The sequence below is a fragment of the Ruditapes philippinarum genome, unplaced genomic scaffold (assembly GCF_026571515.1).
Source record: "Ruditapes philippinarum isolate M1 unplaced genomic scaffold, ASM2657151v2 ctg2779_1_1_1_1, whole genome shotgun sequence".
NCBI lineage: Eukaryota > Metazoa > Mollusca > Bivalvia > Venerida > Veneridae > Ruditapes > Ruditapes philippinarum.
Genome location: NW_026865296.1, coordinates 162,468 through 182,802, shown reverse-complemented (window position 1 = coordinate 182,802; position 20,335 = coordinate 162,468). Strand labels below are relative to the sequence as shown.

Genomic DNA, 20,335 nt, shown 5'->3' with positions numbered 1-20,335 from the left:
AGTATGCTACGTGTTTAACATGAATGTATTTTTTTCAAAGGAAGATTTGTTAAATAAGAGCTCGTTTGATAGCTGAGAAACTCCCCTATACGGAAATATAAAACGTATGGTCATGGCTCCAAGAACGACAGAAGCCAGCGTGTAGCCTTCTATCTTTCTTGGTTATAAGAGGCACTATTGTCCACATCGTGAAAAATAATCATACTACGAAAAGTAGTTTCCACATTGTTCTATTCAATCAAAATACATCGAGAGTATTGGTCTTGGAGTTGCCAATAAAATTGAGATTCCGATGACATGTACGATGATTCAAAGTGAATAGTTTCAAAGTTTGAAGACTGATCTTGTATGCTAAACTTTAACCAGGATTTTAAAGTTTACAAAAAGGCTTATGTGAAAAATATAGGACTTTAACGGTGACCTTTATTTATGATCCTGAAGGCATGTGTAAAGATTTAGTAGTTTTGAAGACTATCTTATATGCAAAACATTTATCAAGTCTTAACTTAGGTCACAAAGTCATATATGCTAAAATATGGGCTTGTAACAGTGGCATCTTAGAATGATCCTTAAGGCATGAAGGAAGCTTGAAAGTAAATACCTGACATTTTGCATGCAAAACTTTTAACCAGAAAATTTCTAAGATCACAAAGGGTAACATTAAGTCAAACCAGGGCAAGATTATGGGTTTTGTATGGGAATCAATAAGGTCTGAAGAAGCGTAATTTTAAAATTTGACCGTCAACGATAAAGAATATAGGATTAAAGGGTTATCTCCGCATTTATGAACTCAAACTTTTAAAAGGGTTTTTTTTTTAAAAAAGTCCCAATTTATAAAAAGGGAAAAGACCTTGGGGAATTTAAAGCAAAAATCTCCGTGATCAGAGACATAGTCGTGATAGATGAGATGTGGAGTTACTCAAGAATACATGACACGTGTCACGCAGATGCTGTCAGATGCACAAACAAATCCTCGGTTCGACAATGAATAAAAATTTACATAGTTACGTTTGTGTGATGCCAACTACACTGAAAAGGCCACATTGTGACTTTTAACGTGGTAGCATCCATAATCATCTTGTATACAGGGTGGATAAACCATGTAAACATGAAAACAAATACTAGTTTCCTTTCAAACTTTTTAATGATAGATTCATAAAAATACTTTGTTCCCATTACAAAATGTTCATACATGGATATAATAGCTACAGCAAAGTGAAGAATAAGAGAAAAAAATATACAAGAAAAAAAATTCAAAAAGAAATAAAACTGTGAATTAGAAGAAGACTACAAATGTTATCATAAAAGGAAAATAATAATGCTAAGGTCTTAAATGACGACTGATGACGGCTCGTACATTATTTCTACACCATCTTCTGCCGATGTTGAATTTATATTCATATAAATGCCTTTACAGTCACAAAATTAGTATGGCCTATTCAGTACTATAAATACAATACCATGGTAATTGACCAGTTGAACATCCACAGCTTCAGAAGTGGCGTTTATAGTATTGTACAGGAGACAATAGTTATAAAACTTATCCTCTTTTTCAATATACAAGAGTAAGGCAGATTTCATGTAAAGAAATTTGATATGCTTGACGTGAGTATATTAACCATGCAAATATAACAAAACAAAACATTATAAATGTTCAGTTACCACGAAAAATTATATTCTTCAAAATATAAACAATTAAACCAGTCAATGAACAAATAACTGCAAGTCTTGGCACAATCAAATCATCCCTTTCTCAATCATTATTTAGAAGAAGTTATTTTCAACTAAATCCAACTAAGTATAATTGCTTAAATATTCCATTTTTTTCTCAATATATGGGAAGTATTTTTTAAACTACATATGGAGCCACGTGATTTTTGAATCAATTATGAATGATATGTTGTACTTACTGTTAGCCATTCAACCATTTTGTTATGTGTAAGTTTATTCAAAGCTGGGAAACCATTTAAAACATCATGTTATGAAAAAATGTTCATGTGAATTTATGCTTTTCATTGTCTTTACGGCACTTAGAACTAACAGTTTTAGCACACAAAAAAACAAATCTAAACAAAAGGTCAACTATATTATGAATATGTAAAAAAAATGATAGCACTATTTTTGTCCTATTTCAATCACACCAATTATATAATAAGCCCTATCTATACTAAAAGCATGGCAAGTGAAACATACTTCTTTAAGCATATGTTCGTTTTGAGATTACACATTGAGAATTTGATATCGGACAATAATTGATTGACACTTTCACGGTTTCATATGGGTGAACACAAGTTACCTGGAAAATTTTACATTATATCTAACAAATGTAATCCATGTCTGGAGATTGTTCAGTTATTTAGAAATAAAAATACAAAGAAAACTAAAGTACCTATGTTAATATTTACCTTAAACAAAATTAATATTGCTAATAGCCAATGCAAACATAATATATATATATAGATAACAGTATATACATAATATATAATAATAGGTCCAATGCTTTATAATGGAAGAAAACTGTGAAACAAAAAAAAAACTTGCCGACAATATGACTATTTTATCAAAGATTTCAAGTATTTATTCCTATAACGATCTTGAAAATAAGAATCTTAGTTCTTATGTTAAATATACTTCAAAATAATTAAAATTATCAATAAATTAATAATGTTAAAACTTATTAAATCAAGTTCATTTTACATTCAACAGAAAAAACACCTGTCAATCAATTAAATTATTTAAAAAATTTACACTTTATGCTTATTCCAATTTTTCTCCAGTTTTCTTTTTCTGATACACTTATGAAAACTAGGACTTGAGTAACATGAAAAAGATCTATATTCATCATGATGTAGATCTATATTCATCATGATGTAGATCTATATTCATCATGAAAAAGATCTATATTCATCATGATGTAGATCTATATTCATCATGAAAAAGATCTATATTCATCATGATGTAGATCTATATTCATCATGAAAAAGATCTATATTCATCATGTCGTAGATCTAATCATGACGTAGATCTATATTCATAAACAAACAGAGACAGTCTAAACATCACTTCATTCACAAATTCTTAACAGCAACTCATTCTTCATATCTTTAACAGAATGTTTTGTATATAGTTCATATATAATCTAACACTCTAACAATCTTTTTTGCTAGCGAATTTTTGTGAAATGAACTTTTATATCAATATCACATTCCAGATCAAAAGGACGCTCATCCATGATGAACTTTTTGCACTTATTTCAACAATTTGATTCAGTATTACAACTAAAGCCATAGCTTTTCAAACTAGTTCATAAGCTTATTGCGCCTTGTTAGTCAGGTAAAACACTACGCTCACGTTCATATAAAAAAGCAAGAAACTCATGCGATTTGCTCAGAGCAAAACAAGACGAAACAAATTTCATCAATTACCTATGTGGAAAACTAATATTATTAGTTTCAATATTGTAATTAAATGGAATGCATTAGCAGGGATAAAATGTTAGTTCTATACTGTGATCTATTTGACCTAGTAAATATTTTGCAGGGGGAAAAACATCCTTCTATCCTAATAAGCTACAGCCTTTATCATATTAGCTAAATAATTAACTACATTAAAAAATGTGTCCTAGTGTATTCATTTATGATAAAATTGTACCTGATTATTTAATATTTATCCAAACAAAAGACAAAAAACGAAACATACATCAAATCATCTCTAGTGACCAATGAAATTAATATATAATGGTAAGTATGAAGTTCAGTCGCATTGTTATAATCTAAGTGCTTGGTAAAATCCTTAAGTTTTTGTAATCCATCTTTCGAAATGATAATCGGTTATTAACAATATCGTGGAGAAATACGTCGGGAGTAAATGAACAATTATCACCTTTCGCACAAAACTTACAGTAACTTATAAAAATGAAAGCAAAAAAATTTATATAAATGGTAATAAAACAAAGAGCTTGGCTTGCATAAATACAAAAACAAAAATACAAAAATAAGATATATTTTGCTAATAAGCAGTAGTTTACATCCTTAACACCTAACAGGAGGGCAAATAATCACCCTAAACAGCTCAACAGAATAAAATGTTTAACATTTCAAAAAACATCGAAAAAAGATCTCAATTCATGCAAGGAAATGAAGGATTCTAATATAGAACTAGTTTAAAACAAATAAATTGTTCAATAAGAAATGCTCCATTTTTGGATAACTAGTTAATAAGGAAAACCCCCCGAGGGTACTGCAAACCAAATCCAGATTAGATCCATCAATTCTTTCATCTGACAATGTCATTCAAGTATTTTAATATCTTTATCTCCAGTGCCCCTTTAAAAGGTCATTCAGATTTATTTAAAAAAATACTAACATGGGGAGCATGTATAGATGTCATTAAGTTTATATTTAAAGTATTTCTGACCAGACGTTTCAGAGTACTATATTAAAGTGAATTATTTGTTTGTGGCTGGAAAATTCTCCTGACCTAAAAATTAACTGAGCTACAAATCAACACTATAATATTTCCTAACATAGTAAAGTACATGCATACATAGAGTTGTTCCCCTTCACACAAATATTAATAAGCTTATATCACAAATTAAACAGGCACCTAGGTACAGTATTATCACTTGTTTACATTATTAGCTAAGAGAATACACATACATGTATATTATACATGGTATAATTATTCAAGAGTCTGTACATATATTTTTTTTTATTTTTTTTTCTTTCCGTTTTCAACTTTTTCAGAAGTTCAAAAATTTTAAAATACATTTCCATGCACCAGAACTGAAAACAGCATTTCAACAAAACTTGCTTTTCTATCAACGTTTAACATGGTGCAATATAATATATTTACAAGTTTATTGCTCCGAATTAATATTAAAATAACAAAAATAACGCCCAAAAATGTTTTTTCGTTATCCAATCACCGTTGTCATGGTAATCAAGCAGTAGTGTCGTTAGTCTTATTAGCAGTATCTTCCTCTTCGTCATCTTCATCATCATCAAGAGGCGTGTTTCGACTCATCGACAAAACTGATCGTGCTGTACTTGATCGTGCAGATGGTCTAAAACGAAACAAGAATAAAGAAAATGAATAAATTTTTCACTAAAATTAGATAATGACACTTCATCCACTACCAGATCAACAAGAGCTGTCCGTAAGACAGCGCGCTCGACTTTTTTATTGCTTGCCAATAAAAAAAGTTTTTGCAGTAAAAGGCAATACAAGAATCTCTGTATTTTTAAAGTGAACAATGGCCATAATTCAAATAAAATCTTTGACAGAATTACCTTCTCCTGGACATGTTTGGGAATCATGATTGTAAACAAGTATTCCAACTTTCAAATTAATATCTCAAACAGTTCAGTCAAAAAGTGGACTGGTACTAAAAACTTAACCAAGATTCTAAGTCGATAAAAGGCCTTAATTTTTGACAGAGTTACCTTCTCTTGCGTACAGATGGGGGTAATGATGTGAAATAGCATTAAAAGTTTCAAAGCAATATCTCAAAGGGTTAAGGCAATAAGTGGATTTTACCCATATTCAATGTATTTTCTAAGTCAAAAAGGGGCATAATTCTGTCAAAAACCTTGACAGAGTTATGTCCTCTTGTCTGTTGATGAAGGTCGTGATGGTAAACAAGTATGGTCAGTTTCAAAGCAATACCTCCAATGGTTTTGAAATAAAGTGAGGTGGTACAAAAAACTTAACCAAGCTCAATACACTTTCTAAGTCAAAAAAGGGCCATAATTCTGTCAAAAACCTTGACAGAGTTATGTACTCTTGTCTGTAGATGGAGGTTATGATGGTGAACAAGTATGGTAAGTTTCAAAGCCATACTTGTAATACTTCTGAAATAAAGTGGGGTGGTACGAAAAACTTAACCAAGGTGTGACGCCAACGCTAACGCCGACGCCGGGGCGAGTAGGATAGCTCCCCTTTTCATAGAAAAGTCGAGCTAAAAATCTTCTTAAATGATTCTTTGAGAAGCTGTTCAAAGATTTTTTAACCCATTTTTTAATCTCTAGCCACGGTTTGCGCGTCCAAACTTTACCTTCCTGTTGAACTTACTCTCGTTTACTACCAGCTTTACCTATAAGAACCTATGATGTAAAACGTCTTCCTAGCCTCGGTCAGCCCTTGTTAGCCAGAAAATGTCATAATGCTGTCTTGAGTGACCATGAGCAAAAAAAATAACTAAATAACTATATATAAACATAACAGTCTATTACAAGAAAGAAGATAACTCTATGACTTCTAAAGGAATCTAATGAAAACATTAATAATCAACAATCATCTACATGTATTTCCGGTAGAAAGCTATACAGACAAACAAAGATAAAGAATCAATATTGTAAAATTATATTATCCAGAATATAACTTATCCATTAAGTGTATAATGCAATATTACAGCTCATGTAAAAAGTGTTTTTAGTCAATGTTAAAATAATAAACTAAATTTGCTTAGCAAAATGTAATGAAATTAAAAATAAGCTTTTTAAATAAAATTAAAGAACAAAGCAATGGGCAGCCTCTGTACTTATAAAGGATCAAAATTAGCATCATATTTCAAACCATTTTCCATGTTGATGCAAACAGATTTGAAAAAACAGTTGGCTCGAAGTTCTTTGTGAAATCTTAGATATATTTCAAATCAAGTTTCAAGAGCTGTGCTTAATATTTGACATCTGATCCTAATTTTGACCCAGGTTTTATTCTTAATTTGATCCTAATTTTTAAACTGATTTACATTTTGAACCAAATTAAAACTTCTTTTTTTTTATTGTTATTAACAAATACACTCTTTCTTATAGTAATATAAGATGTGGCATATATATAAATTTATGGAAAGTATGAAATAAGTCTATAAGCAATACTGATATACAGAAAAAACATTCTTGTTGATAGATTATAAATTTAATTATTGCATTAATTGTACATTAACTAGAAATGTGTGAAAAGGACATAGATGCCCCCACATTTCACTGTTTTGCCAGTCTAACTGTTCAAGAGACTGACAGTGACACAGGGGGATAAACAGACCAGTGCAATTGGTCACATGGCACTTTCTAGCATTACTTATAATAGAAGAAGACCAAGTTACCCCTCTGTGCAGTCTGACCAGGCTCTATACTATTGGTAAGCTCAATTTTTGTATTTTGATATTGAAATCCCTTATACTTTTAATGGACCATTCTAAATTCAAAGCAGGGCAAATCAATTACACAGATTCAGCAAGTCTAGGTTTCACAACTCATCAGAGACCTGCTTTTGTTCGCCAAGAAACAATGATTACTATAAAGAATAGCATATTTGTTATAAACAATAATATACAATTACATAGAGTTTTAAAAAAACATATACAAGAAAAACACTATTTCTATTGTGAAAACAAGCAAATTTAGAGCAAAATAATTATAATATACAAGTTATAATTACAAATTCAGATCAAACAGCAAAATGTACATGACTGTGAGATACTTGTAAGCGTAAAATATATAATATAACAAACATAAGCAATTAAAAAAAACCATTGAGGTCAATCAAAACGATTTACACATTAGGACCCTTCATTTTAAGCATTTCAGTTCTTAAATTGTGTTCAACTTAATGGTGCATTTAAATGAAAGAATTGCAGTTAACTTCAAAATTGAGCTGCGTCATAACAAACCAACATAGTGCGTTTGCAACCAGCATGGATCCAGACTAGCCTGCGAATCCGCACAGTCTGATCAGGATCCATGCTGTTCGCTATCAGTTTCTCTACTTGTAATAGGGTTTTAAGCCAACAGCATGGATCCTGATCAGACTGCGTGGATGCGCAGGCCAGTCTGGATCCATGCTGGTCGCAAACGCACTATGTTGGTTTTGTCGAGACACGGCGCAAATTATGTAATCCGCTCAGAACTGATGTATGAGGAAAAACACTTGTGAGTGTTAGGGTGATAGAATATATATATCTCAGCAAATCAGTATGACATTAATATCAAATCTAGCATGGGTTACAACCTTTCATTACCTAGTCTTGTACCTTTACCAAAAATATAGATAACAAGTTAAAATATTTTGTCTTTATTTGCTAAATGAACCACTTTCCTTACCTCTTTCAAAGTAGTATAATTCATCACCTTAGTTAATACCTAATATAATTTAATAGGAGTTAACCCTTTACTCCACTAAGGTGACAATATTTATGACATTATAGGTAACCTCATTTTTTTATCAATAAATATTGTAAATTATTGTAAACAAAAAATTTATACCTATTTGCAAGATCGACCATAAAGTTACTGGTCAGAATAAACATTAAACTTGAGGACTAAATCAATGTTTGGTGCACACATTGGCCCCTACTCAGAGCCAAGGCAAATTATTTGAATAAACTTGAGAGAGAGGACCATCTAGCATAATATGGCACACCTAGATAGCCCTTACACAAGTTAAATTGACAGTAAACCAAAATAGGATACAATTCATTGATTTAATCTGAGGAAAAACATATTTAAACAACTTTTTTGTATTTCTTCGATCCAGCATCAACAAAGCATTCCTCGGACAAACCAAATGGTCACCTTATGTTTCCCATCCTCTTTTTTGGAAAGATGGGGTGTGTCAAAATATAAAATAAATAATTGGTAAACATTTTCAAAAGAAAAGAAAAGAGCCACTAAAAGAAAGAGAATACTGAATAGAAAAGTCTGCAAAAATAAAGAGAAGGCTATGAACAGCTGGAAACTTGACATGCCATTCGGTTTTATAACATTATAGGCAAGAGATTCATTATGTATCTTTTTATTCTGGGATGCAGGTTGTTGCAACCTTACCAATAAACTTATTCTTTCTCTGGAATAACCCTACAAAGCAAACATCGTAATATGTGAAACAAAAATAAACTCCTCTATCTTGATATTATGCAAATTTTAATAACAGACTTAATTACGTATTGAAATTTATCACAGAGTATGTTAAGCATTTTTCTGGGGTTTTTTTTATTCAATTTTATTTTGTTGCGTTTTACATTACACCAACACTATAAAGGTCGTATGGCGACTATTCAAGCTTTACTAAAGAAGTAAGACCTCAGGTGCCCCTCTGTGCATTATTTTAGAGTAGAACCACTGACTCCATAAGCTAGCTGGATAGCTTTTTCACATGACAGAATCCAAAGTTCCTGGTGGGATTCGAACCCACTGAGGTCAGAGGCAAGAGGTTTGACCAAAAAAGCAACAGACACACCTTTTTCTCTGTAAAATGGAGTTCATGTTCAATACAAGATAAGAAACACTTTTGTTGGCTCTACCTTTAAATAGCAATATTTTTCTATTATTATTTTTTATTTTAGAGTTACAATGATTTTATGCTACAAACACTAAAACAACAATTTGTTAATCAGGATCGCACATTAAGATCATCACTAATGTTTTTAGATTAAATATTTCAAGAATGAAAAAGCTGATCAAAAGCATATCTTTAATGAAATTTGCAGTAAATATAACAAGTGACAGGCAGCAGCTAAGCTGATTCACTAGACGCAGAATAAAAATGGCGATGGCATAATGTAAATATGGTAAAAAGCTTGGATAGCATTCTACTCTAAATGACCTGAACTGAGCAGCAAATATCTCTATATACAAGTCGACTGACAAAGAATTAAATAAATATAAAATAAAGGTTACAGGCCATTTTAAAATTTGGAGGCAAAATAAAGCAATCCTTAGGCACAAGAGAGCAATTATTTGTTATTTCTATACCAATATGAACTGTCTGAGCCATATCAACTTTTTTCTTTTTAAAAAATTACAATGCCATATGATTTGTTTACTTTGTATGCACATTAATTCAATGAGAGGAAGGTTCTGATTGAAAAACAGGGTAAAACAATATCTTGGTTAATAAAAGTGATGTTTTAACAATATTCCCATTTTTTGGAGGAGATACAGTCTTGTAAATAAGTAATTTAACTTAAGGCTTATGGAAATGATAATATTGAAATGAGGTTTAAACTGGGAAGGTTTTTAGGTGAAGTCAATATGCAGAGAATGAACATAGTCATACACAAAGTAGACAAGTAACTCCATGAACTCTCATCAAAGCAGAACCACACAGATATAAGATATATAGTTATAAAATATATACATCCAAAACAATCACAGTGTATAAATTACATTATAATATTAGAATACAATGAATTGTAACCAAACTTTGAATATGGCCTATTTTAATTATGAAATTGCATACCAAATATGAATCAAATCATTGTCTTTCAAAAAACTAATGTGCAGAAGTGTGATATATACTAATGGACAAACTAGCATTTGGTTATCTTAGCGCAGTAACGAGTAAACTCTTATTGAATTATATAAGAAGTTAACCTGTTACTGAACTAAGGTGACAATATGGTACTGTATCATAAAACATGGTCATGATAAAAACTAGGACATGAAGAAATTATGCACATGTACATTTGAGAACCATTACAGAGAACTAGCTCAAGACATTACATAAAATATTAAAGGACATACTCCGATGCAAATCACAGGACCAAAAACAGTACATATTCACTTGACAGTGATCAAGCAATTGACCTATCATACAAAGAGTTTGGTAAAACATTACAAATGGATAAAATACTATGCATAATCATCAAGACCAAAAACAAGCAAAATATGCAGTATATCTTTGCTTAAAAGTGATGCACACTGAGATAAGAGTCTGAAAGAACTAGAAGATAAAAATCTAGGGGAGGAAGTGCCCACATTTTTGTTTTCTTGGATGGTTTAATTAAACTTTTTTTTTATGACATGCTCGTAAATAGTGCAACATAAAACTTATATTTTTAACCTTTCACAACAAAAAGTTTTAAAGGAAAGGACTTAAATTGTTCAAAGATATTCTCTTGAACTCTTGAAAAACAATTCCTTCCTTTAAAATGCTAGATAATAACTTTGCTTCAACATACAGCAATATCTAAACAGACACATTAGAAACAAAACTGCATAATTTGCGGAGACAACTGGTGACGTGTGTAGCTACATCATGATCACGAAATGCTTGCAAGCACAGACAGAATGCATTGACCAAGTTTACGAAGCACATGCAGCAATGATACCTCTAATCACATCTTGTTGCTTGAGGATAGATAGAAGAAAACTATTTACTACAGCAGAACAAAGATACTGTTTCTTTATAAAGATATCACTACGCACATCAAACACAATTTTTGTATAGTTTGCAAACAAACTGTACTTTCTACATATCACACAACAACACCATTCATTCATTTTGGCTATTATAAATATCATAGATTCAGTGCAAAACAGTTGTATCACCATTAAATCTTACATGTTACAATCATTTTGCACTAATCCAACAAATTATAGGTCACTGCTCATAAATACATTACAAGTTTTTATACATACTCCAATATTTGATAAGTTTTGCATCCAATTTGCATTCTATATCATGTTAATAAAACACGCAGTTTAGTACTCAATATGGGTATATTTAGAAAATGAGCTGAGCATATTAGCCTTGATTACTGTGATCCATTCTGGATCCATTCTGCATCAGTACTTTAAACTTTTAACTTTCAAAATTTGCTAAAAACTGCATATTAATGCCTCATTATAGATGAATTAGATCTTGAAATGTAAGTCAGTGGTCACCTTCAAACGGCAAAAAATGACTGGCAAACCCACGTCAGTACCAAAAAATACTGTGCATTAGTATAGTTCTTAATATTACCTCTTATGAATGAGAGCTAGTTATAAAGAAAGGCATTCAAGAAATTATATACGTGTGAATTTATATCAATAGTAAAACGCTATAATATATAAATATATACATGTATATGTGATGATTTCAGCAAAGAGACACCAGTTGGTTAAGTCATTATATATCATATAAAGAATGTATAAAACATCATAAAAACCCATGAATGCTGCAAGGTTATATGTTACTCTTTCTTCAACAGTTAAATATGTAATTCTGAATGAGATTTCAAGCTCAAGTGTGACAAATCAGTTCAATATCTGGAACCTAAACTGTGAACCTTGATATTTCTGAGAATGACAAGAAATACTAAGATATCTGACTGATCATCAATTTACGTAGCATGTAAAGTGTTAGGCCTACAGGCAAGTTTCGGTCCTTACCAAGGCAGATGTTTCTACCATCAAATAATTTAAAGGCCCATTATGCCTCAGAAATCATTTTTAATTGAAATTCTCAAAGAGTGTTTTGTTGTATCTTGTTACAGTTTCCGAAAAAAACACTCATTTGTTCATCTTTGCTCCTTTTGCTTTGTTGGCAAATGGTATAATTATAATGAATCAGTATTTTGTATGGAAGTCTATATACTCCTTTCTGTATATATTGCTACCTTTATGTGACATTACAGCACAATTAGTGCTGCTTTCTTAACCCATTACTTCATATACACGCCTTTTAACGCCTTTCCCCCCCCCCCTTTTTGTTGTCTCAAATGGTGAAAAAATGCCTTATTTAGGCCCCCAACACTTGTTTTTGTTTGAGAAATGTTGTTAAAAAAAGTGACCACATTTTCAGCGCGGCCCCCCAACCAAAAGATACCAAGAAAATTTTGGACTTGTGAGAGGCTATAAATGACCTCAGATTGATCATAAGGTAATGTGTAACCAACGCTGAAAAGCATTTGACTCTATCTCAATCCATTGAGAAGTTGCAGCACTTTGAAATCAATTATGATGGAAAAAATCAACGCAAAATAGTGATTTTTGGCAATTTTGAGATGTCCCCTCGTTGCCATGGTAACAGAAAATTTAAGTCTGAGCATGTTGTTGCAAGGGCAATGGTCCAGTCAACATTTGTGCCAAGTTAGATTAGTGTTGAAGCAGTTTTTATAGTATTATAGCAATTTGAACTTGTAACGGGAGACTTTTCAATGAAAACAGCCATTTTTCACAAAATGCTCATGAAGTAATGGGTTAAGCTGTTAAACATCTAACATGCTCTAAATCCATTATTAAACATATGATTGACATTTCTAAAGTATTTGATAAACATTGATTTCTGAGACATAATGTGCCTTTAATGGACAACACTATGTTGAATGCCCTTTGCTCTCAACTTGCTCAAATTTCTTATAATAAGAAGTTGTTATCTACTGCCAAAACAGATTAATACTGGTAAGCAATCAAGAGAAATATCCTGCCTGTATATGACTAAAATGGAGTTTATAATAAATTTGCTCTCCCTAAACTCTGTACAGTAAAATTCAATATTTTAAATACAACTGGCGTCTATTTGGCATGGCATGTCACATACAATATTTAAATAATCATCAGCCTAAAAATCTATACAGAATGCTAAATAATTTGTATCAAAAATATATGATGAAAAAAAGAGTTATAGTATAAGTAATAACAATTTTACAAAAAAATATACCCAATAATTTTCATGCATATCATGCTTTGCTTAACAATAGACAGTTAATATGAAAATGTAATGAAGAATGAAAAGGGCCATGCACTCTATCTTTTTTATCTACAAAAGCTTGAATCTCTCATTGATCAACATTTCTTTTTTGTCATTTAAAAAATAATGATGAGCTATAAGCTAAACTAAGTATTTTCTACACCATCCTGTCAACTGGATGGATTTTTTTCTTCGCAAAGCAATTTAAATCTTACGTGATGAAATCATACCAAACTATATAGATTAAAGCAACTTGGGACAAAATCTCAAAGTGAAAACTATTAATGGTGACTTTGGTATTAACTACTGGGAAGCCTAAAGTAATTATAAGCAAGTCTTTCACATATACCAATTTTCATGCCAATTACCTCATTCACAACTTAAGCAGAAACCAGTTTCCTATGCTAACAGTTAAACTGTAAATCATAGTGACCTTGACCCCAAATATCCTCAACAATTGTAACCTAGGTCTGATGATCAAATTTTTCTTCAATTCCTAGATTCTAACTTAACAAGAATTCATTTTGCTATTTTTAGATAGAATGACATTGACCTTTGTTATTTTGCAGGTGAAAACTGCTTTTTTATAGCAGACATCAGTGCCATAAGATTCTGATATCTCAAAGGGTTAAATTACAGACTAGACATGATGTTTAGAACACTCACATGTACAGAATTATTACGCAAGAGCCCCACTTTTTCATGGAGATAGGCGATAAGAAACTTGGAAATTCAATGCAAAAAGTAAACATATTATGCTTACACACAAACATTACATATACAGATATTACACAAGCCATATTCATTATCAATACACTTAAAAGCTTTTTACTCTGATTGCAGAAATCGACAATAAAAGGAATTTTCAAGGTTTTACTGGTTATGATGATTGAGAAGAGAGAAATGCTTTTGTGGAGCTGCGGGGGTTTTATTTTTGTGTATAAGCAAAGTGCACAGAAACCATGGCAACAGTACTTATTACAACAATCGGTGATCAACATACCTGCTGTCTCCTCTGTGTAAAAAGAATAAAAAAGCAGCACAACGAATGAGAATAAATAAATGGTGACGTACAACATTTAAAGCCATTCTCTGTACACCAAAAACAATATAGCTTCGAGGCTACTTGATGAAATAAAAACAACTTCTAAATCATAATAGTACAATAATCTTCTATAGTCTTATACTATCTATACTTGTAAACCAGCCAGGTTTATCTATAGGACTCTCTTTCCAAAAACAATATTTTGTTCATTAAATTATCTAAGAAAAACCATTCTCACCTGTATTTCTTAAGTTGTAAAATTTCCCTGGATGCAGATTCATTGAGTTCAATTTGATCGTCCAGATCGCGCTGTATTTTACGTTTCTGAGCATTCATTCTGGTCACTTCCTCTTCCGCCTCATCAACTTGGCGTTTCAATGCTTTTACGCGAGCATTCATCTTATCAACCTACGAATATTATTACAAAAATCTGTGATGAATTTTTATCTCTCATTAAAATAAAAAAACTTAAAATAATCCAAAGATGATCTTAAAGATTTTCCATCTAGTCATATAAGAATGAGAAAATGTTCAATTTCCTAACCTGTCTTTGGAAGCCATAAAAGGAAGCAAATATTTTAGTTTCTCTGTTTGATTATTAGCCCCCAAAAAAACCCTGAACTGAACTATATCACTTCAGAAACCTATATAGATAGCTTAAAACATCTCACTGACACGATTCTTACAAACAGCAATAGCAATCTGCCATGTTGCATTAAATAACAATTATCAACATTTTATAAAATTTTCATAAAAGTTCTTTTCGTAAGTGTCCTACAAACAACATACAAAAGTAAAACACTAAGACTATATTCCTATTTTTTAAACAAATTTGGAAACCAATGCTTTATTTTTTTCTGATAATGAAACTGTAGAAATTACTTGTTCTTTGTATTGGTCGGCATGGCGTCTTTCATCCTCGGCCTGTATAGCCATCTCCTTGAGTTTCTTCTCCAAACGACGGGCTGTTCTCTGTAATGTGTTTCTTTCTCTACAAGATAAAGAGTTTCCATGTGAAGAAATATGCCAGTCATTGTTAAGATAAACTTGTAACAGGTTGTTTTGAATCAATGTTAATCATGACCAAAATCGAATATGGTCTAGGTGACACAGTTACATATCAAAAAAGAAATAAAATGTCAATATACAAGAGTACTGAATTTGTGGAAATGCCAATCAAAACTGAACAAGTCCGAATAAGAAATTCAGCAGGTTATCTGGTGGTAAAACCTCTGGTTTCAGTCCACTTACTTAGTTTCCAGATCTAACTGTTCTTCTAGGTTGGCAACCTTGCCTTCAAGGGCAGAAATAGTTGCTTTTGTTCGTGTTCTAATTTGGCCCTCAAGTTCAGACAGTTTTTCCTTTATCTCCTTGTTCTGTCTCTCCAGCTGCATTCGCTGTGTTTCCAGTTTCTGTGTGACAGATCTCTCGGACTGTAAGTCGGTCTGGCATTGCTCAAACTGTTAATATGAAGGATATTTATTCAATACCGATACAATTATATACAGATACACAACAACAGCTGAAATTTTCACAATGAACAATCAGGTCAAAAAATATAGGTAAAACAACAGGTATCCAGTCAAATATAACATCAAGGGTAGCATGGGTTCTGTACATCGCTTTGTTCAGGTGATCAAGTTTGAGGAAAGTCCTTCAAGGGACACAGAATTCATACTACAGGCAAAAAATTTGGAGACTCCAGTATAGCCCAAAATTTATGTGCAGGGGATATTGTAATTGCTTTTACGTGCATTTTCAGCATATATTAAAACATATCTGACAACAATATTGGTATATTCAATACTAATCAATACAATACGTTTAAGAATGATGTCAAATACCACTGGCTATAGATCGTTGTAAAATCACTATACATTGTCTAGAGATACAACTTCTGACTCTATTTTAAGAGTATGACAAATATTGCATATTTACTTATCATACAGCAATAACAATAATGCCTTAATCAGTTAATTAATGAATATTTTGACAAATGAGCTAAATGTACAGTTAAGATACGAACTTGCTGCTTTAATTTATATTTTCTGGTCTTACCTGCATATTAGCTTTGCGAGCTTTATCAATTAGATCTGCATTAGCCGATTGTTCATCTTCAAGTTCATCTTCTAGTTGACTAATATGTGCCTCTAATCTACGTTTCTCATCCAGTAGTGCTGACCTGAAATGTGATAAAGACTGTTATACTAAATGTTACTAAAATGTTACTATAAACAGGTGAATTTTGCTCCAAGAAATGTGTTACGCTGACCAAAAGACAATTTTTTTCTAAGAAGAGGGCTTTGATGGCAGAATAACCTTGCCTTTATAAATATAACACATGGCAGGAGTACATGCAAAAAGAATACACAAATACCATCCAAAGTCCATACAGCAGATTATCACTTTATGAAAAGGTAATGATTTAACATTTAATTATTTTAAGCAACATGGGCCCCATAAGTACAGTGTTGTTGTTGTTGTTTTTGTTTTATTTCAATTACTTGAATATTAAAGAAAAGATCAATCAAAAGATGCTACAGACAAAATTGGTAAAATTCTATCTATCAAGAAAACTCCTGCAAAAAAAGCATTCAATGATGCAACAGACCAAGTTTAGAATGTCATCATTTCCTTTGGTATCAGGAGAGTAAATGACAAATCCCTGACACAGAATTAAACTTACTTTCCAGTGGTATTGCTTCCCAACTCATCTTGAAGTTCATCTCTCTCAGCCTCAGCATTACGTCTACCTCTCTCAGCAGCTGCAATGTCTTCTTGTAGTTTTAGATTCTCCGTCTCCATATTCTTCAATCTCTTCTCATTCTCCTTGAATGTTACCTGCATCTCATCTCTAGCCAGTCTAGCTTCATCCAATTCCCGGGCAAAGTCTTTCATCTGAGCCTGTATCTTTTTGTATTGTTTAATTGCATCTTCCTTAACTCTATTAGCCCCCTCGACTTGCTGCTCGTAATCTTTGATGTCTCCTTCAAGCTTCTTCCTGGCATTAACTGCCAAGCCCTTTTGTTTTCTTTCATCTTCCAATTCTGCTTCCATTTCGCGTAGCTAAAATATGTACAAATGGACAATATACAAGTAAATTTCATTATTCATAAACTTCATACAATCACTCCTCATTTAGTCATAAATAAATAGGCATTAACATACATGAAACTAGTAAAAGGTAATCATTTTGCTGGAAATCTGCTTAACATTTGGAATATTGTATTAAGTCGATATTTATCATACCACTTTAACAAGTTTATATGCATTCGTTTCAATGGTCTTATTTGAACTTCTTTTAAAAATATTTAGACCATATCCATTTCTATTTTTATAAACTACACAGTCAAATGTGTAGTTTTGGATGAAATTCAATTATGGACATATACACCTATGCTATATATTTATTTACCTATTAAACGATCTTAATTTTTTAAAAATTTATACAAATTTTCAAAAGATATGGACTATAAACAAGATGTAACCAGATAGCCATACAAACTCATACCTGTCTAATAAGAGACTTCTTGGATTCTTCAACAGCATCGTCACGTCCAGCCAGATCTCTCTCAAACTGGGCTTTCATTGCTTGCATGTTCACTTCCATTCTCAGCTTGGCATCTTCAGAGGCTTGTACTTCATCCTCAAGTTCCTCAATCTGTAGACGCTGACTTTCTACTTGCTCTGACAAGCTGCGTTTTAATTTCTCCAGTTCATGTACCTAAAATGATGAAGGAAAATTTGAATCACAACCTTCACATTAAAGGACAACTTGTTATAGTATTATTATTTACATTGTATAAAAAATTCTTTTAACTTGACAACTCTTTGTTGATTATGAAACTGGAACAAATGTTTACATTGCCAGTGATTTCAAACTACATGTATACTCGACAAGAATTTAAAATATCCGATACAAATTTTTTTAACTGCACTTATGATAATTTCATTTTTACTTTTATTAGTAACACAGAAGGTTTTTTATGTTTGTGACAAAAAACAGGAGAACTGTAACAACCTCGCATTGCTCATCTGAGCTGTTCATCTTAAAAGGTTGTAATTACCTAACAGATGATAATGGCCGTCAGTCAGATACAATTTTGTAGTCACAACAGCTCAAAACAGGGGAGATAAAAATAAGAATGGAAGAAATTACATTTAACTTTTATCAATTTACTACAAATCTTCTTACATTTTTGCCGGCATCATCCTTAGTTGCGTACAAGTCTTCAAGTTCTCTCTGTTGAGATGCCTTCAGTCTCTCTAGCTGTTCATACCTATCGCGAACTTCTTCCAATTCACGTTGCAAGTTAAGAATCTTAGTTTCTTTTTCTCTGCTTTCCTTCTCCGCAAACTCTTTCTCTTGCATAAGTCTAAATAAACGTATAAATATCTTGTTAAACGATTGCAATGGCAACTAGCTGATCCCTAAATGTTTATCAATTATATTCAATCAATTTTCAGTGACTGTATTTTGAGGTGTATAAAATCAATGTGATAGTAAAGTGAAACATAAAGATGCGGTCCAAATTTGGGTTTAATGCTTATCAACAAATCTCTATTCAATATAATATATAGAACAGAAACAGCTTGTTTATTTATTTCTCTGAACAACCTTAATGGTATCTAGCCTCCTGCAGTCTGAGTTCAGCCAAATGCTACAAAACATACAAGTTCAATCATGCAGGAGTATTGAAATATTATCACATCTGAGACTAACCTAGTTGAGACAATGGGATGAAAAAACAAACTTAGGTTTAGAAAAGGGAACGTTACCTTTCTGTGCTGGCCTTCTCCTCAGCAAGAAGGGAGTCAAACTTGCGCTGTTTCTTTTCAGCATTAAGAACACTAGATCTCTGTTTCTCCAGCTCCATATTGCAATCATCCACTTCAGCTTGCAACTTCTTGCGTGACTTGTCAAGGCGGTCGGCAGCTGCACGGGTCTCCTCGAGTTGTGCCTGTAGTGTCTCCATTTCTCTGCTGGACTTCTTCTTGTACTCATCGAGGGCTTCATTGTTTCTGGCATCCTCCTCGGCCTTCTTTTTAACCTCAATAATCTAGAAAAATGAAAAAAATATTGTTACATATTTATGCATATTCTGATGTTTCAAGTCTACTTTTGTTAACAATTATAAATCATGTCAGACTGTACAATTTTGCACTTTAGATATTATGCTTACTCAGCATTCCTAGATTTTCCTTCAACAATAATTATTCTTGAAAGTTGTAATATGACAAAAATCAACGATTTTCTTTCAACAATAATTATTCTTGAAAGTTGTAATATGACAAAAATCAACGATTTTCTTTCAACAATAATTATTCTTGAAAGTTGTAATATGACAACTAGAAATGTGTCCATAGGACACGGATGCCCCCACACGCCACTGTTCTGTCAATCTTATGACTCTAGGTCAAATATTTTTTGGACTACATGTGCCACAAGTTGAAAACTAAAAATCAACAAAGGGCCATAATTCTGTTAAATTTGGTCGCAGCAAAAATTCCTTCCTTTACTACCATCTACACATTAAGGTTGTTAATCCCTGGAAGTTTAAGCAAAATCTGCCATCCGGTTTAAGAGGAGTTGCATTCACAAAATTTAAACATAGTATATAATGAAACAATCAAAAAAGGGCCATAATTCTATTAAATTTGGTTGCAGCAAAACTTCCTTTCTTTATTACCATCTACACATTAAGGTTGTTCATTCCTGGAAGTTTAAGCAAAATCTGCTATCCGGTTTAAGAGGAGTTGCATTCACAAAATTTCTACATAGTATATAGTGAAAAAATGAACAAAGGGCCATAAATCTGTAAAATTTGGTCGCAG

General features: G+C 32.0%; 1 protein-coding gene across 14 annotated transcripts in view; it reads right to left on the bottom strand.

Annotated features, from left to right (window-relative positions):
• Positions 1-1,125: 1,125 nt before the first annotated feature.
• The window catches only part of LOC132728564 (myosin heavy chain, non-muscle-like), a 76,126-nt gene continuing 56,916 nt past the window's right edge, over positions 1,126-20,335 (bottom strand). For 8 of the 14 annotated variants that reach the window (XM_060714212.1, XM_060714208.1, XM_060714213.1 and 5 more), the window contains 10 exons: positions 19,280-19,560; positions 18,696-18,876; positions 18,012-18,224; positions 17,187-17,566; positions 16,559-16,682; positions 15,752-15,960; positions 15,383-15,491; positions 14,739-14,908; positions 14,459-14,470; positions 1,126-5,065 (listed from right to left, as the gene is read on the bottom strand). In XM_060714212.1, the coding sequence (XP_060570195.1) occupies positions 4,942-5,065; positions 14,459-14,470; positions 14,739-14,908; positions 15,383-15,491; positions 15,752-15,960; positions 16,559-16,682; positions 17,187-17,566; positions 18,012-18,224; positions 18,696-18,876; positions 19,280-19,560 (1,803 nt within the window). In that variant the 3' untranslated portion in view covers positions 1,126-4,941. Of the gene's footprint in view, positions 5,066-8,825; positions 8,856-11,110; positions 11,130-14,458; positions 14,471-14,738; positions 14,909-15,382; positions 15,492-15,751; positions 15,961-16,558; positions 16,683-17,186; positions 17,567-18,011; positions 18,225-18,695; positions 18,877-19,279; positions 19,561-20,335 lie in introns of all 14 variants that reach the window. The other 6 variants (XM_060714209.1, XM_060714215.1, XM_060714224.1 and 3 more) reach the window with 3 other exon arrangements.